This window comes from Erythrolamprus reginae, chromosome 8 (assembly GCF_031021105.1).
Source record: "Erythrolamprus reginae isolate rEryReg1 chromosome 8, rEryReg1.hap1, whole genome shotgun sequence".
Lineage (NCBI taxonomy): Eukaryota > Metazoa > Chordata > Lepidosauria > Squamata > Dipsadidae > Erythrolamprus > Erythrolamprus reginae.
In genome coordinates, this window is record NC_091957.1 from 43,509,246 (window position 1) to 43,530,068 (window position 20,823).

At 43.2% G+C, this 20,823-nt stretch overlaps 1 protein-coding gene across 3 annotated transcripts in view; it reads right to left on the reverse strand.

Annotated features, from left to right (window-relative positions):
* Positions 1-1,802: 1,802 nt before the first annotated feature.
* Positions 1,803-20,823, reverse strand: part of LOC139171503 (terminal nucleotidyltransferase 5C-like) — a 25,389-nt gene continuing 6,368 nt past the window's right edge. For 2 of the 3 annotated variants that reach the window (XM_070759786.1, XM_070759787.1), the window contains one exon: positions 1,803-3,114. In XM_070759786.1, coding sequence (XP_070615887.1) covers positions 1,920-3,095 — 1,176 coding nt within the window. In that variant the 5' untranslated portion in view covers positions 3,096-3,114 and the 3' untranslated portion in view covers positions 1,803-1,919. Of the gene's footprint in view, positions 3,115-19,941; positions 20,023-20,823 lie in introns of those variants that run through there. The other variant, XM_070759788.1, reaches the window with a different exon arrangement.

Sequence of the window (20,823 nt, forward strand, 5' to 3'; positions counted from 1 at the left end):
TTTTCAGTGATATTCCTGTGCCATCTAAAACATCCTGCTATGTCCAACATACCATAGAAAACACCAATATTAACCAATTGCCTGTCCAGTCAAGGACTGGGTTTCTCTCTTAGCTTTACAAAATACAGAATAAAAGATTTGGAAGGAACTTGGAGGTCTTCTAGTCCAATCCCCTGCTCAAGCAGGAGACCTTAAACCAGTGATGGTGAACCTATGGCACGGGTGCCATGGGTGGCACACGGAGCCATATCTACTGGCACATGAGCCATTGCACTAGCTCAGCTCCTACGTGCATGTGTGTGCCAGCCAGCTGATTTTTGGCTTGCACAGAGACTATGGGAGGGCGTTTTTGGCTTCCAGAGGGCATTTTTACCCTCCCCCAGCTCCAGGGAAGCCTTTGGAGCCAGGAAGGGTGAAACACGAGCCTACTGGACCCAGAATTGGGAAACTGGTCATTTCCAGCCTCCAGAGGGCCTCCAGGGGCAGGGGTAGCTCTTTTTACCTCCCCCAGTCATTGAATTGTGGATGTGGGCACTCACACCTGCTTGATAGCACACTCACATACTCTTTCGGCATCAAACCTTCAGTGATGGAGCAGCCACAACTTCTATGGGCAAGCTTCATAGCTCTGGTGTCTGAAATCTGTGCTTAGGAATAAACATAAAACGATTCTTGTTTTGTCTAGTTCAGGGCTGTGTTCCTCTCTTAGTCCTATCCTTCCTTGCCACATGATTCTGAGGTATGCTTGTGTCGAGGTTAAGTGTGACATGTAATGTGCATAGGCTTATGTGCATGTGATCTGGTAATTCTCATGCATGGTGTTGTTGTTGGGGCAATGGATGCTCCAAGCCGCATTTTTGTATGGGTGGTTTTTGAAGGGGAGAAATTGATAGCTTAAATCTCAGCGAAGTGGGTTGTGGGACACCTATTGCTGATCTAGCAGATACTTCAATCGGGCAATGCCAGACTTTTATCTAATTCAATTAATATCCTCACTTCCAGTTGCTATTAATACATGGCAGGACAGCTTCTACCCTCTCAAAGTTTAGAATTAAAGGGCTGGAATTCCATCTACAAACCATGGCAGAACTTCTAAAAATGCTCAGAAGAATTCTTTCACTCATCAAGTTTTGTTAGAAATTGTGCGGATCGCCTAGTTTCTATGAAACATCTAGAATCTTTCCTAACCTGGGCATCGTCAGATATCCAAACCATCTCCCAAAATTCCCAGATAACATGGTTGTTGGTGAGAACTCTGGGAGTTAAAGATCACAAATCTGGAGGTCATTTGGCGGAAAAGATATTTATATCAGGTTTCCCCAACCTGGTGCCCAGGAAAATTAAATCCAATGCTGGCCCTTCATCCACAAAATTCCCAACCAGCAACCTTTGACATTCTGGGAAATGTAAACCAAACACCATCACAAAAGTACTAACTTGAAGAAAACTGCTTACAAAGTGAACTCGCATGGCTGTTGCACTTTTCTCCCATCCCTTTGTGACCCTTGTAATACCTTATCACCAGCTACGCCTTTTCTAGCCTTGGCCAACTCTTGCAATCAAGAGAGAGGAACACAAATTGGTACATGAAAAAAACACACACAAAGCAATCATCATTTTACGGCACTAGATGATTAGGCAACGTGTAGTTAATTCAAAACACAATCCCCCCTCATATACAAGTCAATCTTTCCTAAGCTGCCTGAAGATTATTTCAAGGTCTGGGCTGATCGATGGAGATTTGCGACGACATGCATGTACAGTTGGGTACACACACTGAAAGATGTCCGGCTAATCAAAAGTGGTGGGAAAATTTGCTTTAATGAGGACGTTTATTTCGAAGAGAACTGTTGGGTGGAGCAAGGGCAAAGGAAGAGTTGATTGAGCACAGATGTAAGGCAAGAAGGTTTCGTGATCGGCTACACCATACCACTCTGCATGTGTATGTGGAAGGAATAGGGCTGGTAGATAATAGACGGTTGTCCATGAGCGATATAGTAATTGCTGAAGTTCCTGTCGCTGATATAAGGGGCAGGCTGATAGTAGCAGGTTACATTGGCTACATTGGGGATGATGTTTTGCTCCCCAAGTACTTTGAGAGCCAGGATTGTAATCATGTTTAGCGTTTGCCTTCGTTCGTGGCCCATAAGGCAGACCGTACTCTCGTTCACAACCCCACGCAAGGTCATCAGGTAGTCATATTTGCTCTTCTCTTCCCCAATGAAGTGGTTGCGCAGGTAAGACTCAATCTTCCGTTGTTGCTCAGCTACATCTGGAAAGTCGATGAAGAACCGAGAACACATGTAACGTTCCAATGACTTAATCTCTACTTCATCCGCTGGCTTAAAATCCCGGACCAGTAGATTGCTGTATTTCAAAAGACCTCCTCCGCGGATTTCTTCCGGGTTCCTTGTAGCGATGAGTTTGTATTTCAAGTGGTCCATGGCTTCCTCAAAGTCTCCATACATGCTCTCGGCGACGACAGACAGCCCCGCGTCTTCTGTAAGTTCACCACTCGCATTGCTGTAGACCTCCAACACAGCGTCCAGGATGATCTGAAAAGAGTCGACACTGAACTCAAACTGCCGCCTGAGAGAGTTGACAAACTTGAGCTCCACATTTTTGCCACTGTTGTTGGACAAGGAGATGAGGCTCCAGCGGTCATGGTCTGTAGACACCTTCACCATCTTCTGAACATAAGCCTCCTTCATCGTCTGCGCTGTGATTTTTTCCTTGTTGACACCTTTTGGCAAAAAGTCCAAGAGGCAATTCAAGACAGATTCCTTCACCACCTGGAATTCGTGTGCACTTGGAAGCTCCACGCCAAAAATGATGTCCAGGTCTTTGTAGCTGGTGCCATTTTGCTTAACCAGGATGTGACTCGCCGTGGATCCGTTCAAGCGAACGTCATGGACAACGATCTGTTTCTTTATCAGTTGTTCTTTGACAACATGGATGATGTCTTTTGGCTTTACCTCTAAAGTTGGAAAATTCCCTCGTCCGTGAATGGGGATCGCCTCAGTCAGCACTTGATCCAGTATTTTAATCTGTTCCCAGGTGAGATAACTGAATCTGTGATCTAAACCCTCAGTCATCCTGAAATCAGGTGGTCAACTAAAGAAGAAAGCAGAAAAAGAGGAAGAAGTCAGAGATATCTTAATACATTTGGCAGTCTGGTTGCATGACAAAAACTCAAGTTAGAATTGATTGACTGGTCAATTGATTGATCTGGAGATGGGGAAGAAATTATAATTTCAGTAATTCCAGTGGTGAAGGAGAGATTGACTATGGTCTCCATGCACACCTTCAAGATTTGCATAGGGGGCCATTCTCCTCAACTTCAAAACATTTATATGTGCATGTAGCTTTTTATTGGACCAAGAATCTTGAATGGACACCGTTTTCAACCCATTTAAAGAAACTGTATGTATAAAGTATTGACATACATGTCCGCCTCAGACACCTTCCCTAAGCACCTAAATGTTATCCAAGTGTGCTTTTTACCCAGAATGTGTGCAGAATTTTGAATAAACTATTCAAAAACTAAACTATTCCTTATTCCGTATCTCCTTATCTTCTTAAGACTATAACTTTGTTCCTTGTATCTAGTATGATTTATGTTGATTGCATATTTAGTATCCCATAACTATCACTAAGTGCTGTGTCTTACAATTTATGAGGAATGTATTTTTACATTATCATTATCATTAATGATCTATTACTATTGTATGCACACTGAGAGCTTATGCACCGGAGACAAATTCCTTGTGTGCCTCATCACACTTGGCCAATAAAGAATTCTAATTCTAATTATTCTTATAATTATAATTCTTATAATTAATTCTTAATTCTAATTTTAATTCTTATAATTCTAATAATTCTTATCCTAATGCTAATTCTTATAATTCTAATAATTTTTATTCGAATTCTAATAATTCTAATGCTAATAATTTATTATTTATTTATTTATTACTTAGATTTGTATGCCACCCCTCTCCGAAGACTCGGGGCGGCTCACAACACGTGGAAACAAATCATAAATAATCTGACAATTTAAAATATTAAAGATTTAAAAAAGACCCCATATACTAACAGACATACACACAAGCATACCATACATAAATTAGACATGCCCAGGGGAAGATGTTTCAGTTCCCCCATGCCTGACGGCAAAGGTGGGTTTTAAGGAGTTTACGGAAGGCAGGAAGAGTAGGGGCAGTTCTAATCTCCGGGGGGAGTTGGTTCCAGAGGGCCGGTGCCGCCACAGAGAAGGCTCTTCCCCTGGGGCCCGCCAACCGACATTGTTTAGTTGACGGGACCCGGAGAAGGCCCACTCTGTGGGACCTAATCGGTCGCTGGGATTCGTGCGGCAGGAGGCGGTCTCGGAGATATTCTGGTCCAGTGCCATAAAGGGCTTTAAAGGTCATAACCAACACTTTGAATTGTGACCGGAAACTGATCGGCAGCCAATGCAGACTGCGGAGTGATGGTGAAACATGGGCATACCTAGGTAAGCCCATGACTGCTCTCGCAGCTGCATTCTGCACGATCTGAAGTTTCCGAACACTTTTCAAAGGTAGCCCCATGTAGAGAGCATTACAGTAGTCGAACCTCGAGGTGATGAGGGCATGAGTGACTGTGAGCAATGAGTCCTGGTCCAGATAGGGCCGCAACTGGTGCACCAGGCGAACCTGGGCAAACGCCCCCCTCGCCACAGCTGAGAGATGTTTTTCTAATGTGAGCTGTGGATCGAGGAGGACGCCCAAGTTGCGGACCCTCTCTGAGGGGGGCAATGATTCCCCCCCCAGGGTGATGGACGGACAGATGGGATTGTCCTTGGGAGGCAGAACCCACAGCCACTCCGTCTTATCCGGGTTGAGTTTGAGTCTGTTGACACCCATTCAGGCCCCAACAGCCTCCAGGCACCGGCACATCACTTCCACCGCTTCGTTGACTGGGCATGGGGTGGAGATGTAAAGCTGGGTATCATCCGCATATTGATGATACCTCACCCCATGTCCTTGGATGATCTCGCCCAGCGGTTTCATGTAGATGTTGAATAGCAGGGGGGAGAGGACCGACCCCTGAGGCACCCCACAAGGGAGAAACCTAGGAGTTGACCTCTGGCCCCCCACTAACAGCGACTGCGACCGGCCAGAGAGGTAGGAGGAGAACCACTGAAGGACAGTGCCTCCCACCCCCAACCCCTCCAGCCGGTGCAGAAGGATACCATGGTCGATGGTATCGAAAGCCGCTGAGAGGTCAAGGAGCACCAGGACAGAGGATAAACCCCTGTCCCGGGCCCGCCAGAGATCATCCATTATAATTCTAATGCTAATAATTATAATTAAAGCCCTACATGGCAGTGGACCAGAGTACCTCCGGAACCGCCTGCTACTGGATGAATCCCAGCGACCGATAACGTCCCACAGAGTTGGCCTTCTCCGGGTCCCGTCCACTAAACAATGTCGTCTGGCGGGCCCCAGGGGAAGAGCCTTCTCTGTGGCGGCCCCGGCCCTCTGGAATCAACTCCCCCCGGAGATTAGAACTGCTCCCACCCTCCTTGTCTTCCGTAAACTACTTAAGACCCACCTATACTGCCAGGCATGGGGGATTTGAGACATCTTTTCCCCAGGCTCCTTATAATTTATGTTTGGTATGTATGTGTTGTCTGTTTTTTTTTAAATTATGATAGGGTTTTTAGTTATTTTTAATATTAGATTTGTGCCATTATAATATTGTTATTATCGTTGTTGTGAGGCACCCCGAGTCTTCGGAGAGGGGTGGCATACAAATCTACTAAATTGAATTGAATTGAATTCTAATAATTTTTATTCCAATTCTAATAATTCTAATTATAAATGTCCACAAGATAATATGGCTCTTAGGGTTTTTTTTTGCTGTTTGAAGTAGAGCAGTTGCCTACCCACCAAACCATGCGGTTAATATATATTGTTTCTATTTTATTTCCCCCCCACATCACCTGATTCATGTAACACAGTGTTTTTCAACCAGTGTGCCGTGGCACACTAGTGTGCCGCGTGCCGCGAAGCTCAGAGAGAGAGAAAGAAAGCAAGAGCGAGAAAGAGCGAGCGAGAGAGAGAGAGAACAAGAGAGAGAAAGAAAGAAAGAAAGAAAGAAAGAGAGAGATAGAGAACTAGAGAAAGAAAGAGAGAGAGAGCAAGAGAGAGAGAAAAAGAGGGAGGGAAGGAGAGAGAGAAAGACATAGAGGGAGGGAGGGAGGGAGAGAGAAAGAGACCAAAAAAGAGAGGAAGGAAGGGAGAGAAAGAAAGAGGGATGGAGAGAGAGAGAAAGAAAGAAAGAGGAAGGGGAGAGAAAGAAAGAGGAAGGGAGAGAAAGAGGGAGGGAGAAAGAAATAGAGTGAAAGGGAGGAAGAGAGAGAGAGAATTTTTTTGTCCAAACTTTTTTTAGTCGCCCCCCCCCCCCCGCCACTCAATGTGCCCCAGGGTTTTGTAAATGTAAAAAATGTGCCGCGGCTCAAAAAAGGTTGAAAATCACTGATGTAACATACTGGTTGAAGAGTTCTTGCATGCTCATTTATCTTAATTTTCCTGCTCCTATTAAATGTGTTGCTGGAGTAGCAATTTTGGATTCCTCTTCTTTTTTCCTGCTATGGGTTTGGGGTTTTTTTTGGTTCTATTCTGAATCATACCATTAGCTCAGTTGGACAAATAAAGACCCACAATTCACCATTTAGAGGGGCATTAAAATGAGCCGACCCCAGGCTGTATTTAACAAACCCATGTTGGCATAAGGCACTTCCACACTTACTCTATGTGTGCTTCCATTTTCACCACCCAAACACTCACTTGAGTTCTGCCACTGTTCTACTATCTCGATAAATGCTGGTGGGGCCAGTTACTGCCCCCCCCTCACACACACAATTAGACCAGAAACACAAACCAACCCTGGTTGCATTTTTTGTTTTCATTTTTGCAATTTCCACAGCAAGGGAAGAAATTGTGAGCAAAAAGAGGCAAACCAGCCACTGTCAGAGTGACAGCAAATAAATTCCTGTTTAGCTGGAAACGGCAGAAGGAGGGGGGGAAAAAACAAGAGAGAATAATCTCAGACATAGATGCTTCTCGATTTCAGATGGCCAAAATTGAGCCGTCTCGATTTCAGAGAAGCACTGTGAAATTATCATGGTAATACTTTCTCTGGTGGAGAAAATGAGTTGATTGACTTGAAGTTAATCAAGTAAACTCCCCTGGGGCGGGGGTTTAATATACGATAATACAAATATCACTTTAAAAAATCCAAAGAAGAAATAGCAGTGAAAATATAAGAGAGAAAATAGAAAATAATAATGAGGGGGAGGAGGAAGGAGGAGGAGGAGAGAAGGAAGGGAGGGAGGGATGGAGGGAGGAAGGGAGGGAGGGAGGAAGGAAAGAAGGAAGGAACAGAACAGAGAGGGAAAGTATGGAAGGATAGACACGGGACAGAAGAAGAGGGAGGAAAGAAAGGAAGGAAGGAAGGAAAGAAGGAAGGAAGGAACAGAACAGAGAGGGAAAGTATGGAAGGATAGACACAGGACAGAAGAAGAGGGAGGAAAGAAAGAAGGAAGGAAGGAAAGAAGGAAGGAAGGAACAGAACAGAGAGGGAAAGTATGGAAGGATAGACACAGGACAGAAGAAGAGGGAGGAAAGAAAGAAGGAAGGAAGGAAAGAAGGAAGGAAGGAACAGAACAGAGAGGGAAAGTATGGAAGGATAGACACAGGACAGAAGAAGAGGGAGGAAAGAAAGAAGGAAGGAAGGAAAGGAAGGAAGGAACAGAACAGAGAGGGAAAGTATGGAAGGATAGACACAGGACAGAAGAAGAGGGAGGAAAGAAAGAAGGAAGGAAGGAAGGAAGGAAAGAAAGAAAGAAGGAAGGAAGGAACAGAACAGAGAGGGAAAGTATGGAAGGATAGACACAGGACAGAAGAAGAGGGAGGAAAGAAAGAAAGAAGGAAGGAAGGAAGGAAAGAAGGAAAGAAGGAAAGAGAAAGAAGGAAGGATTTCATTTCAATTTTCAATTATTTGACATCAATTATAAATGCATTTATACTTTGATGTTTCTTTTAAGCTGACATGGTAATTTCTTTCTTTCCATAACCTATTGCTTGTTTTCTAGGGAAAGAATGTCATCAAAAATACTCCTTTAGGCATGGCCCAGAGCTTCAGCAGGCTCTTTAAACCATACCTTTCCCTCTTTACCAAAAAAAATCCAAAGCAAGGAATTACTTTTTTTCCTGAGAGATAAAAATGTCAAGATGCTGTGAGGGGTCAGGCTACCTGAAAAGCAAATAGCTATTGGTCTGATGGTCTTCTGCTCTTTTAAGACCTCTCCCAGCTTCCCAGCACTGAGAAGCTATAAAAGCAGAGCAGAAAAACATTTGGGTGTTGTTGTGGAGTAGAAGGGAGATTGTTTCCGTCACTGGAGAACTGGAAGCAACTGGGGATTCAGAGACAGTGGTAGTTTACTATTAGTAGAAGCAGCAGTGGTACACCTGGGGAAAGGAATTGGGATTGCTACCCAAGTAGACTTAGCTTGGACCTCTGTGGATTTGGGAGCTGGAAGTTCAGTGAATTTGGATATTGACAAAGAAACATGTGACAGATGCCTATCTCATCCTTCTATTAAATCTAATTTATGATACTCTAGAAAGAGTGCAGAGAAGAGCAACAAAGATGATGAGGGGACTGGAGGCTAAAACATATGAAGAATGGTTGCAGGAACTGGGCACGGCTAGTTTAATGAAAAGAAGGACCAGGGGAGACACGATAGCAGTCTTCCAATATCTCAGGGGTGGCCACAAAGAAGAGGGAGTCAAGCTATTCTCCAAAGCACCTGAGGGAAGGACAAGAAGCAATGGGTGGAAACTAAACAAGGAGAGAAGCAACCTAGAACTAAGGAGAAATTTCCTGTCAGTGAGAACAATTAACCTGTGGAACAACTTGCCTCCAGAAGTTGTGAATGCTTCAACACTGTGTTGTGGTTCAGCCTGAGCAAGATCAAAGACCAGCTGCGTCTCTGCTGGCTCCATGCCCGGGGGAGGCTGAGAGCGAAGAGGAGAGTTCTTGGCAGCCAGACTGGGGAGATAACAATCTGGAAAATGACGAGGAAGAGGGGCTTGGGAACCCTGGGGAGGGGCTCTCTCCAGCAAGTAGCTTGGAGTCTCTGGAGTCATTGGATGATGAGGCACAAGCTATCATTAATATGCGACAGAGACACATAGATCAAAGGAGGCAGCAACTGAATAGATATTATCAGCATTGAATGAGGAACACCAGGGCAGTGTTCACTCTAATTTTTTGGGGGGGTGGGCAGAAAAGTATAGTGTCTGAGCGGCAGTCCCTTCGGGACTGGGCGGCACTCTTTCCCTCTCACTCTTTCCCTCTCGGCTTCTGAGCAGGTTTGAAAAACTCTGAGTTGATGATGATTTTTAAGTGAGCGATTGCTCACTGCTCAGCTTAGAGGGAACTATGCACCAGGGCTTGGGTGTGGTCCTCATTAGCAGGGAAGGCATGAGAACCATTCCAGCAGCGTTGAGTGTTATCACAGTGGAGTTGGTGTTATCTGCATTTTCTCTCAGCGTTTTGTTCCTGGCTCATGGCCCAGCAGTCTTGAAGACCCATGGGAGGTTTGTGCCTGTTGGCAACAGCCTCGTTTGTCATCAAGGATCCTGTGTTTTTGTATGAACAATTGCCTTCGTGTATCTATTTGGAGTTCCAGTGCTTTCCTGACTTGTAAGGACATTTTCTGTTGGCTCCTTTTCTCTTTACCATTATAAAACTGTGTTTGGATTCAACCGGTGTGTCTGGCTTATCTTTTTGGGTTGGTCATAGCTTCCAGAGTGACCCAGACAGAAGACACTGGAGGTTTTTAAGAAGAGATTGGACAACCATCTGTCTGAAGTAGTGTAGGGTTTCCTGCCTAAGCAGGAGGTTAGACTAGAAGACCTCCAAGGTCCCTTCCAACTCTGTTATTCTATTCTGTATAGCTCCTCAGTACAGTCAGTGAAAATTGATGGAACAATTGAGCCAGCAAGGCATCATTCCAGAGGGAAGACATCTTTTGGTAGTCTTACAAAGTTACTCCTATGCTTTATTTATTCTTTATATCCCTCGTTTGAAGCAAAACATTTCAAATAACTAATCTGTCCTTCTCTTGAAGGAAGAGGGAAAAAAAGGCAAAAAATAAAAAATAAATAAAATTAAAAATCAGTTTCAAAATGTTGCCCACAGAACATTTGGGAGGCATTGTTTTCCTGGACAGTTATTATGGGTTGCCATAAAATTAAATGTTCCAAAGTTGTGATTTTAAATCTGAACTCTATGAATGTAATTAAGTGAAAATTACACAGCTGTGTAATTAAAAGTAATTATACCAGTTAAATACACCATCAAATATGGTAGGCAAGCAGTTTTTAATTTTTTTAAAAAACCAGTTATGATTATAAGATTGTTCATTTTTTCTCAAGAGATTATTGGACTAGTAACAGTGGGCAATTTTTGCTCATTTATCCAATAAAGAGTTTGTTTTCTAGGCTTGCCACCTCAAAGACCATACCAAGTATGATCAGGTCTGGTCTGGTGTTTTGTTACACAAAATGGAATTTGATATTCTTTGGGTTGAGTTGTGGTTGGGGTTGTGGGACTGGGGAGAAGAATGGAAATGGAGGGAGAATTAATGGAGTCCTTTATTTATTTAGCCTAGTGTATGTTATATCATACAGGAACTGTCTGTCTGTCTGTCTGCCCACCCATCCATTATCTACCTACCTACCTACCTACCTACCTACTTCTCTATCTATCTATCTATCTATCTATCTATCTATCTATCTATCTATCATCTATCTATCTATCTATCTATCTATCTATCTATCTATCTATCTATCTATCTATCTATCTACCTAACTGTCTGTCTGTCTATCTATCTAGCTAGCTATCCATCCATCCATCCATCCATCCATCCATCCATCCATCCATCCATCCATCCATCCATCCATCTATCTATCTATCTATCTATCTATCTATCTTATCTCTCTCCCTCCCTGTCTCTCTCAACATTTCATCTAGATTAGTAGAATGAAATAAAATATAAATCTTAAAAGGTTCTGTGTTCAAATACCAATGTCCAGGCCATGGGTGTCAAACTTGCAGCCCACGAGCCGGATGCATCGTGCACTGACAATGCCCACCCCCATTTTAGCAGAGGGTGGTGGAAAGTCATGATACGTTATGTGATGACAATGTGACATTGCAAGTTTAACACCCCTGGTCTAGGCCAGAGGTAGGCAAAGCTGGCTCTTCTATGACATGTGGACTTCAATTCCTGAGCTAGCATGATTGACTCAGGAATTCTGGGAGTTGAAGTCCACAAGTCATGGAAGAGCCAACTTTGCCTACCCCTGGGACTCTAGGCCATCTAACTGTCAACCTGCAAAACAACTTCAGCTGAATCCATGCTTATCCACACAATATTCCTTCCTTCTTCCTCTTCTCCACAACAACATCCTAATGATGTGAGTTGGGGCGAGAAAGAAGGACTGGAGCAAAGTCACTCAGCCAACTTTTATAACTAAGGCAGAACTAGAACTTAGTCTACCGGTGATTAACTCAAAGTTACCCAGCCAATTTTCACGCCTAAGGCAGAATTAAAACTCACAGTCTTTTGCTGATTGGCCCAAAATCACCCAGCTAGTTTTCATGCCTAAGGCAAGATAGAACTCACAATTTCCTAGCTTCTAGCTGCTGCCTTAACCACTAGATCAAATTGACTGAGGTCTCTTTTGAGAACTTTTTAAGGGCTGTCAAAGATGCTTGTAGTTAGCTGAGGAGAAGCCAAAGCTTAGAAGTACAGTGATACCTCGTCTTACAAACTTAATTGGTTCCGGGACGAGGTTTGTAAGGTGAAAAGTTTGTAAGATGAAACAATGTTTCCCATAGGAATCAATGGAAAAGCGATTAATGTGTGCAAGCCCAAAACTCACCCCTTTTGCTAGCGAAGCGCCCGTTTTTGTGCTGCTGGGATTCCCCTGAGGCTCCCCTCCATGGGAAACCCCACCTCCGGACTTCCGTGTTTTTGTGATGCTGCGATTGTGCTGAGACTCCCCTCGCTGGGAAACCTCACCTCCGGACTTTCGTTGCCAGCGAAGTGCCCATTTTTGCGCTGCTGGGATTCTCCTGCTGGGATTCCCCTGCAGCATCACAAAAACACGGAAGTCCGGAGGTGGGGTTTCCCATGGAGGGGAGCCTCAGGGGAATCCCAGCAGTGCAAAAATGGGCGCTTCGCTGGCAACAGAAGTCCGGAGGTGGGGCATCCCAGTGGCAGCGGCTTGGGTTTGTAAGGTGAAAATAGTTTGTAAGAAGTGGCAAAAAAATCTTAAACCCCAGGTTTGTATCTCGAAAAGTTTGTACGAGGTATCACTGTAGAAGGCTCCTTGGTATACAGAGCTTTACATACATCTAGCTTAGATTCCTGGCACCTCCAGGCATCTGGACAAACTGCAGCCTGGAACCCCATCCTGATGAATTGTCGTGCGCGTTAAAATATCTCTTTCCCAGACATTGACTCACTCATCAATTTATCTTTTACACTCATGCACCTTGTTCAAATTTTGCTTCTAAAATTAAGTTAAGGGTTAGATTGGTTCCTGGCTGACAGAAAACAGAGATGAAGAAAAGGGTAGATGACTTATAGAGAAACCCCTGGAAAGAGATGCAGCTGCCATGGAAACCAGAGATAATGGAGCAAAACCTGAAGCCTTAGATAGGCATAGATGTAATCAAAGGGCTGCCTGCCTTATGAGTCAGAAAATAGAAGAGCATCAGACTGCATGCTGGAGGATTTTAGGGAGAAAAAAAATTCAATCCTCTGTTTGCTAAAATTCAGGATGCACGAAGATCAAAAGCCCATACAGGTTTTAAAAAATGGTGATAAATATTTCATTTAAAATATGGCAGACCTAACCAAAATTTTTACCAAACCCAGCCCTACTGGAGGAATTATAAATATCCACTCTGGAGACAGAGAAAAACAAACTTGATGGGACTTACTTAATTTAGGATAATGCCAGTAGCTATCATAGCATCCATTTGGAAATATTAAGGCTCTGAGTGGAATAGCCTGATTACATTCCAACCAGTTATTTCTTCTAAACAATTACTTACAAGAAAACTACCTCCAAAAAATGGGTCTTTAAGTGAACTGGATGGATACTGTGTGCAAATTGCAATATTTCCCCAAACCTCTTGTCAGTAAAAATGCCCAGAAATATGTATGCAATCTGTGATTTATATACAGTGGTACCTCGACTTAAGAACGCCTCTACGTAAGAACTTTTCTAGGTAAGAACCGGGTGTTCAAGATTTTTTTGCCTCTTCTTAAGAACCATTTTCTACTTAAGAACCCGAGCCCAGGAAAATTTCCCAGGAAATTTGAGAGCAGCACGAAGGCCCGGCCAGTTTCCTGCCATTCCCCCTTTAATCCCGGCCGTCTCAGGCTTTTCTGGGCTGCCAGAGGAGCCTTTTAGTGGCGCTTAAAGAGGCTTTGGCAGTCCGGAGCGAATGAAGCATTTTCCTTTCTCTGAGCACTTAGAAAGGAAATAAACCTATGGCAGCACCCCGAGAAAAGAAATGTTCCCTTTGTTCTGGGCAGCGACTGTCCTCCTCCTCTTCTTCTTCCTCCTCCTCCTCCCACCCAAATTCCGAGCTTTTATTTCTTTCCTAACGGGTTTGCATGCATTATTTGCTTTTACATTGATTCCTATGGGAAAAATTGCTTCTACTTAAAAACTTTTCTACTTAAGAACTTGGTCACGGAACGAATTAAGTTCTTAAGTAGAGGTACCACTGTAATTTCATATAAGCATGCCATATGGAGATAAGAGCCATGGTGGTGCAGTGGTTAGAATGCAGAATTGCAGGCTAATTTTGCTGACTGCCAGCAGTTCGATTCTGCCTGGCTCAAGGTTGACTTGGCCTTCCATCCTTCTGAGGTGGGTAAAATGAGGACCCAGAATGTTGAAGGCAATATGCTGACTCTATAAACCACTTAGAGAGGGCTGTAAAGGACTATGAAGATATAAATCTCACTGCCATTTGCTATTGTTATTGTTATTCTGCTTTAGGAAAGATTCATCCAGAGGCAGGCAACGCAAGCCACCAGTTTGCATTAAAACACCCTGGCTGAAAAAAAAATCACGATTTAAAAAAACATCTAATTTGCTGGAAAAATCTAATTTGTTTGAAAAGAACAAGCAAATTCATTTGCACATTAGAATGTGAATCAATGTACTATTGCCTATTGGCCACTAAACAAAAGTGCAATCACATCAAAATTGGGGCGTCATCCTTAAAATAAAAGTCAGCTTAATGCATTCAGCTCAGGTACATCTACAATAATTGGGTGCTCATCCTAATAGCAATATAAAAGAACTTGGCAGCCGTTTTAGTTATAGCGGAACTCCTATTACCAGATTACCTCCGGTACCGCCTGCTACCGCACGAATCCCAGCGACTGATAAGGTCCCACAGGATTGGCCTTCTCCGGGTCCTGTCGATTAAACAATGTCATTTGGCAGGCCCCAGGGGAAGAGCCTTCTCTGTGGTGGCCCCGGCCCTCTGGAACCAACTCCCCCCGGAGATTAGAATTGCCCCCACTCTCACTGTCTTTCGTAAACTACTCATTTATACTGCCAGGCATGGGGGAGTTGAGATATTCCTTCCCCCAAGGCCATTACAAGTTATGCATGGTATGTTTGTGTGTATGTTTGGTTTTATAAATAAGTGTTTTTAGTTGTTTTATTATTGGATTGTCTCATGCTGTTTTTATCATTGTTGTTAGCCGCCCCGAGTCTACGGAGAGGGGCGGCATACAAATCCAATAAATTATTATTATTAGTATTAGTATTATTATTAGTATTATTATTATTAGTAGTAGTAGTAGTAGTATTTGCAAGACAATTAAATTACATAAAATACTGTAAACAATTTCTTCCTGTGAACCTCAAAAGAAGGTGATCTATAGGCTCGTTTTATGTGGCTATATAAAGGACATGGGACAGGAGAATACATGATGTCACAGTTTCAATGACCCCCAAGCCACACAATGAAATGTTACTAAAGGGTTAGAATTTGGTAATTGTGAAAAGATCTGATGGGGATATGAAATTTGTGGACAGAGCTCCTCACATCATCCCACGGCATGAGTAAGAAATGGAAAAATTGACGGCACTAAGAGGAAGAGTAGATACAATAAAAACAAGCCAATCTCTTCTAATAGGACATCTCAAGAACTGCTCCCATTAAGCTAATATCAACAACCACATTGACAGCCTTGATAATACTACCTCATGTCAAGATAATGCATGGTTTGCTACTCCAATCTTTTCATGCTATTAGCATAATATATCCTCTCATCAAACACTGAATAAGTAACCCATAAACCATATGCTACTTTACATTTAGTAAAATCTGGGGGAAATGAGAGGAGGAATACAAGGACACAACTTTCAACTTAAAAACAATTCTATTATGTAAGGATTGACCAGGAAAGAAAGATTCCACGCCCTCTCCCTCAATCTCTGTGCATGAGTTGGTATGCTGGTGCAAATAATAGGATCACAGCGAACCAAGTCTTTAATCTTGTCATTGATTTTTTTTTTTTTAAACCTGGAGTTTCAGCAGGAATATTGTTCTGTCTGTTGTGATGCCTTGTTTGTGGACTGTTCCTTCCACCTCTTCCCACTTAATTGGGAGTCACTTTAACAGCTTTGGGTGCCAGAAGACAAATGCCGAACTGTATATGTCAGATGCTATATTGCAGTGAGGGTGAACTTTTTCCCCCTCATGTGCCGAAAGCGCATGTGCACACACTATCGCACCTGCATGAGTGCCCACACCCATAATTCAATGCCTGGGGAGGACAAAAATTGCCTCCCCTGCTCTCCCAGAGGCCCTTTGAAGGCCAGAAACAGCCTGTGTCCCAACTTCTGATGGGCCTGTTAGGCCTTTTTTCACACTCCCCAGCATAGTTCCCTCTAAGCTGAGCAGTGAGCAATCGCACACTTATAAATCATCATCAACTCAGAGTTTTCCAAACCTGCCCAGAAGCCGAGAGGGAAAGAGTGAGAGGGAAGGAGAGAGAGAGGAAGAGAAGAAGAGAGAGAAACAGATAGAAAAAAGAGAGGAAGGAAAAGAGAAAGAAAAAGAATGGGAGTAAGGAAGAGAGAAAGAGAAAGAAAATCAAAATCTAGTTTGAAACTAGCTCAACTATTTAAGTGGCATTTTGATATTGATAGAGTTGCCCTATTATGAGCTCACTGTTATAGACACACAGTACAGTATTTTATTTTGAAATTCTCTGAGGCAAAACAGGGTGGGCTTTTTATTTGTTTATTTGTTTATTTGTTTATTTGTTTATTATTTCTGTGCCGCCCAGTCCCAAAGGGACTGCCGCTCAGACACTATACTTTTCCGCCCACCCCAAAAAAAAATTAGAGGGAACACTGCTCCCCAGGCTCTTAGAAACATAGAAACATAGAAGACTGACGGCAGAAAAAGACCCCATGGTCCATCTAGTCTGCCCTTTTACTATTTACTGTATTTTATCTTACAATGGATATATGTTTATCCCAGGCATGTTTAAATTCGGTTACTGTGGATTTACCAACCACGTCTGCTGGAAGTTTGTTCCAAGGATCTACTACTCTTTCAGTAAAATAATACTTTCTCATGTTGCCTTTGATCTTTCCCCCAACTAACTTCAGATTGTGTCCCCTTGTTCTTGTGTTCACTTTCCTGCTAAAAACACTTCCCTCCTGAACCCTATTTAACCCTTTAACATATTTAAATGTTTCGATCATGTCCCCCCTTTTCCTTCTGTCTTCCAGACTATACAGATTGAGTTCATTAAGTCTTTCCTGATACGTTTTATACTTCAGACCTTCCACCATTCTTGTAGCCCGTCTTTGGACCCGTTCAATTTTGTCAATATCTTTTTGTAGGTGAGGTCTCCAGAACTGAACACAGTACTCCAAATGGGCTCTCACCAGCGCTCTATATAAGCGCTCTTGAGCCTGAGGAGAGCAAAAATGCCCTCCCCCATTCCCCCAGAGGTCCTCGGAAGCTGAAAATGTCCTCCTAGAGCCTCTGTGCGAGCCGAAATCAGCTGGCCAATGTGCACTTGCGTGTTTGAGCTGAGGTAGGGCAACAGCTTGTGTGCCAGCAGATATGGCTCTGTGTACCACCTGTGGCAGCTATGCCATAGGTTTGCCATCACTGCTATATTGGCTAGACTCTAGAGCAGGGGTGGGCAATTAATTGGGATGGTTTTAGAGGGTTGGACCCTGGCCTGACTTAAACACCCAGACCCACTCTAAAGACTCATAATTGTTTGCTTTACGGCAACATGGTGCACCACAGTCACTGCACTGGAATGTTTGCATGGTTTCTGTGCTCGACCGCTCTCGGTAGGAGGTCAGGGTCCGCTCCAGTGTGAGGCTGAAAGAGCTCACCGTGTCTGCCGGGACTCCTGGTTCCTGCTTTCCTCATGATTCATCAGGAAAGCAGGAACCGGAGGAGTCCCGGCAGACACGATGAGCTTTTTCATCCTCGCACTGGAGCAGATCTCGACCTCTGCGGACCGGTCACAGATAGGGGGCGGGCCGGTCACAGACAGCTGCCCCTTGCCCAATTCTGCTCTAGAGAGAGAACATTAAAGTATTTATTGTTCAGGACCTTGGACAGTTCCACCCACCTACACCTGGTACGCTCTGGTTAAATCAGGAAGGGCAGAGATGGTGTCAAACCCGATTTCTTTGAGGGATGCATCAGGTTTGTGTTTGACCTGGTGGGGGGCTGGGGACATGTCCAGCTTGATGTCACTTGTGTCATGGGCACCTGTCGCAGCCATAGTGCTCTGCCAGGGAAAATGGGCTCTCGGACTCTATTTTCGGCTGCCACAACCTCCTGCAACCCTCTGCCAGTGAAAATGGAGCTTGGGAGGGTCGCGTGTGTGGGCCAGATCTAAGTACCCCACGGGCCAGATCCATACCACGGGTCTTGAGTTTGACACCCCTGTTCTAATACATCGTTGGTAGAGTGTCTTAGAAACATAGAAACATAGAAGTCTGACGGCAGAAAAAGACCTCATGGTCCATCTAGTCTGCCCTTATACTATTTTCTGTATTTTATCTTAGGATGGATATATGTTTATCCCAGGCATGTTTAAATTCAGTTACTGTGGATTTATCTACCACGTCTGCTGGAAGTTTGTTCCAAGGATCTACTACTCTTTCAGTAAAATAATATTTTCTCATGTTGCTTTTGATCTTTCCCCCAACTAACTTCAGATTGTGTCCCCTTGTTCTTGTGTTCACTTTCCTATTAAAAACACTTCCCTCCTGAACCTTATTTAACCCTTTAATATATTTAAATGTTTCGATCATGTCCCCCCTTTTCCTTCTGTCCTCCAGTCTTGGGCAGATAAAGCTGGAAGGTATCTAATGAGGAAATCCATCTCTTGCTGCATCAGTTGCTGGCTTCTCTAGCTCAGATTCCCAAGTATTGATTGATTGATTGATCAATCGATTGAAATTAATTGATTAAGCCTGGTGTCATTCTTTAGGGAATTTCACAGTGCTAGTTCAGAATATAAGGTTCTCTTTCTTGATACACCATTAATGGCTCAGAATCTAACATTGTTTTTATTAATAGACTATTGGGACTGTATGACTGTTGTTCTAAATCATTTGTAAATAAACCTATTGCTCTGATGAACTGATATTTTTTCCTTCTTTCCAAACGATAGACAATGATGGTTTTATGAACTGCAAATACAGTATTTATGTTTTTCTCAATCAGTTGGTATGATTCTGTGCTGATGGCTAAGACATATTGGTATAGAAAAAAGCACAATTAGTTGTGATAGTTTAATTCATATTTAGAATAGAGTAGAACATAATAGAATAGAAAATAGAGTATAGAGTATAGAGTATGGAATATGGAATATGGAATATAGAATGGAATGTTCATAGAATAGAATAGAACAGAACAGAATTCTTTATTGGCCAAATGATTGGACACATAAGGAATTTGTCTCTGATGCAGAAGCTCTTAGTGTACATATAAAGAGCAATGTAATATAATCATAAGACACCAACAGAAGAAGGTGGTAGAATAGATGAGAAGGATAATAGCAATATAGCCTACTACATGGGCAAATATCCTTAGGCATAAGACAGTACTGTGGCAATTAGGTATTTAGCAGAGTGACAGCATGGAGGAAAACTGTGTCTCCAGTTTGTTTCATCATGTCCTATAGCATCATATTGAGGGGAGGATGTAAAGGTTTTGTAAGTATTTTCTTAGTCCTCTTAGTCCTCTGACTCATGCAGTATACAGGTCCACAATGGAAGGCAGGCAAATGACTCTTTGCCCAAAGAGCCATTTGCTTTTACCCAAGTGAATGACTCTTCCCAACTTGTCATAAGATTAGTTCAGTAGGAACCTGGTTTATGAGACACCACAAGAAGGGGGTGAACTGTCTCATAGGTCAAGACTGTATAAAGAATGATGTTGCTTACTGGACCTGATAGGTTGCTGTGGAATACACCTGTAATTTTTTTTCTAGATGAAATAGCAATAGCAGTTGGACTTATATTCTGCTTTACAGTGCTTTTACAGCCTTCTTTTAGAGAGTCAGCCTATTGCCCCCAACAATCAAGGTCCTCATTTTACCCACCTCGGAAGGATGGAAGGCTGAGTCAACCTTGACTAAGTCAACACTGAACTGCTGGCAATGGAAAGAATTGGTCTGCAATTCTGTCTTCCAATTAGTGTGCCACCATGACTCCTTCCTTCCTCCCTCCCTCCCTCCCTCCCTCCCTCCCTCCCTCACTCACTCACTCACTCACTCACTCACTTACTTACTTCCAATAGCACTTAGGGTTATATTTACCACTTCACAGTGCTTTACAGTCCTTCTTCTTTAAATGGTTTGCAAAGTCAGCATTATTTCCCCAACAATCAGGGTTCTCATTTTACCCACCTCGGAAGGATGGAAGGCTGAGTCAACCTTGACTAAGTCAACATTGAACTGCTGGCAATAGAAAGAATTGGTCTGCAATTCTGTCTTCTAATTAGTGTGCCACCATGACTTCTTCCTTCCTTCCTTCCTTCCTTCCTTCCTTCCTTCCTTCCTTCCTTCCTTCCTTCCTCCCTCCCTCCCTCACTTACTTACTTCCAATAGCACTTAGGGTTATATTTACCACTTCACAGTGCTTTACAGTCCTTCTTCTTTAAATGGTTTGCAAAGTCAGCATTATTTCCCCAACAATCAGGGTTCTCATTTTACCCACCTCGGAAGGATGGAAGGCTGAGTCAACCTTGACTAAGTCAACATTGAACTGCTGGCAATAGAAAGAATTGGTCTGCAATTCTGTCTTCCAATTAGTGGGCCACCATGACTTCTTCCTTCCTTCCTTCCTTCCTTCCTTCCTTCCTTCCTTCCTTCCTCCCTCCCTCCCTCCCTCACTCACTCACTCACTCACTTACTTCCAATAGCACTTAGGGTTATATTTACCACTTCACAGTGCTTTACAGTCCTTCTTCTTTAAATGGTTTGCAAAGTCAGCATTATTTCCCCAACAATCAGGGTTCTCATTTTACCCACCTCGGAAGGATGGAAGGTTGAGTCAACCTTGACTAAGTCAACATTGAACTGCTGGCAATAGAAAGAATTGGTCTGCAATTCTGTCTTCTAATTAGTGTGCCACCATGACTTCTTCCTTCCTTCCTTCCTTCCTTCCTTCC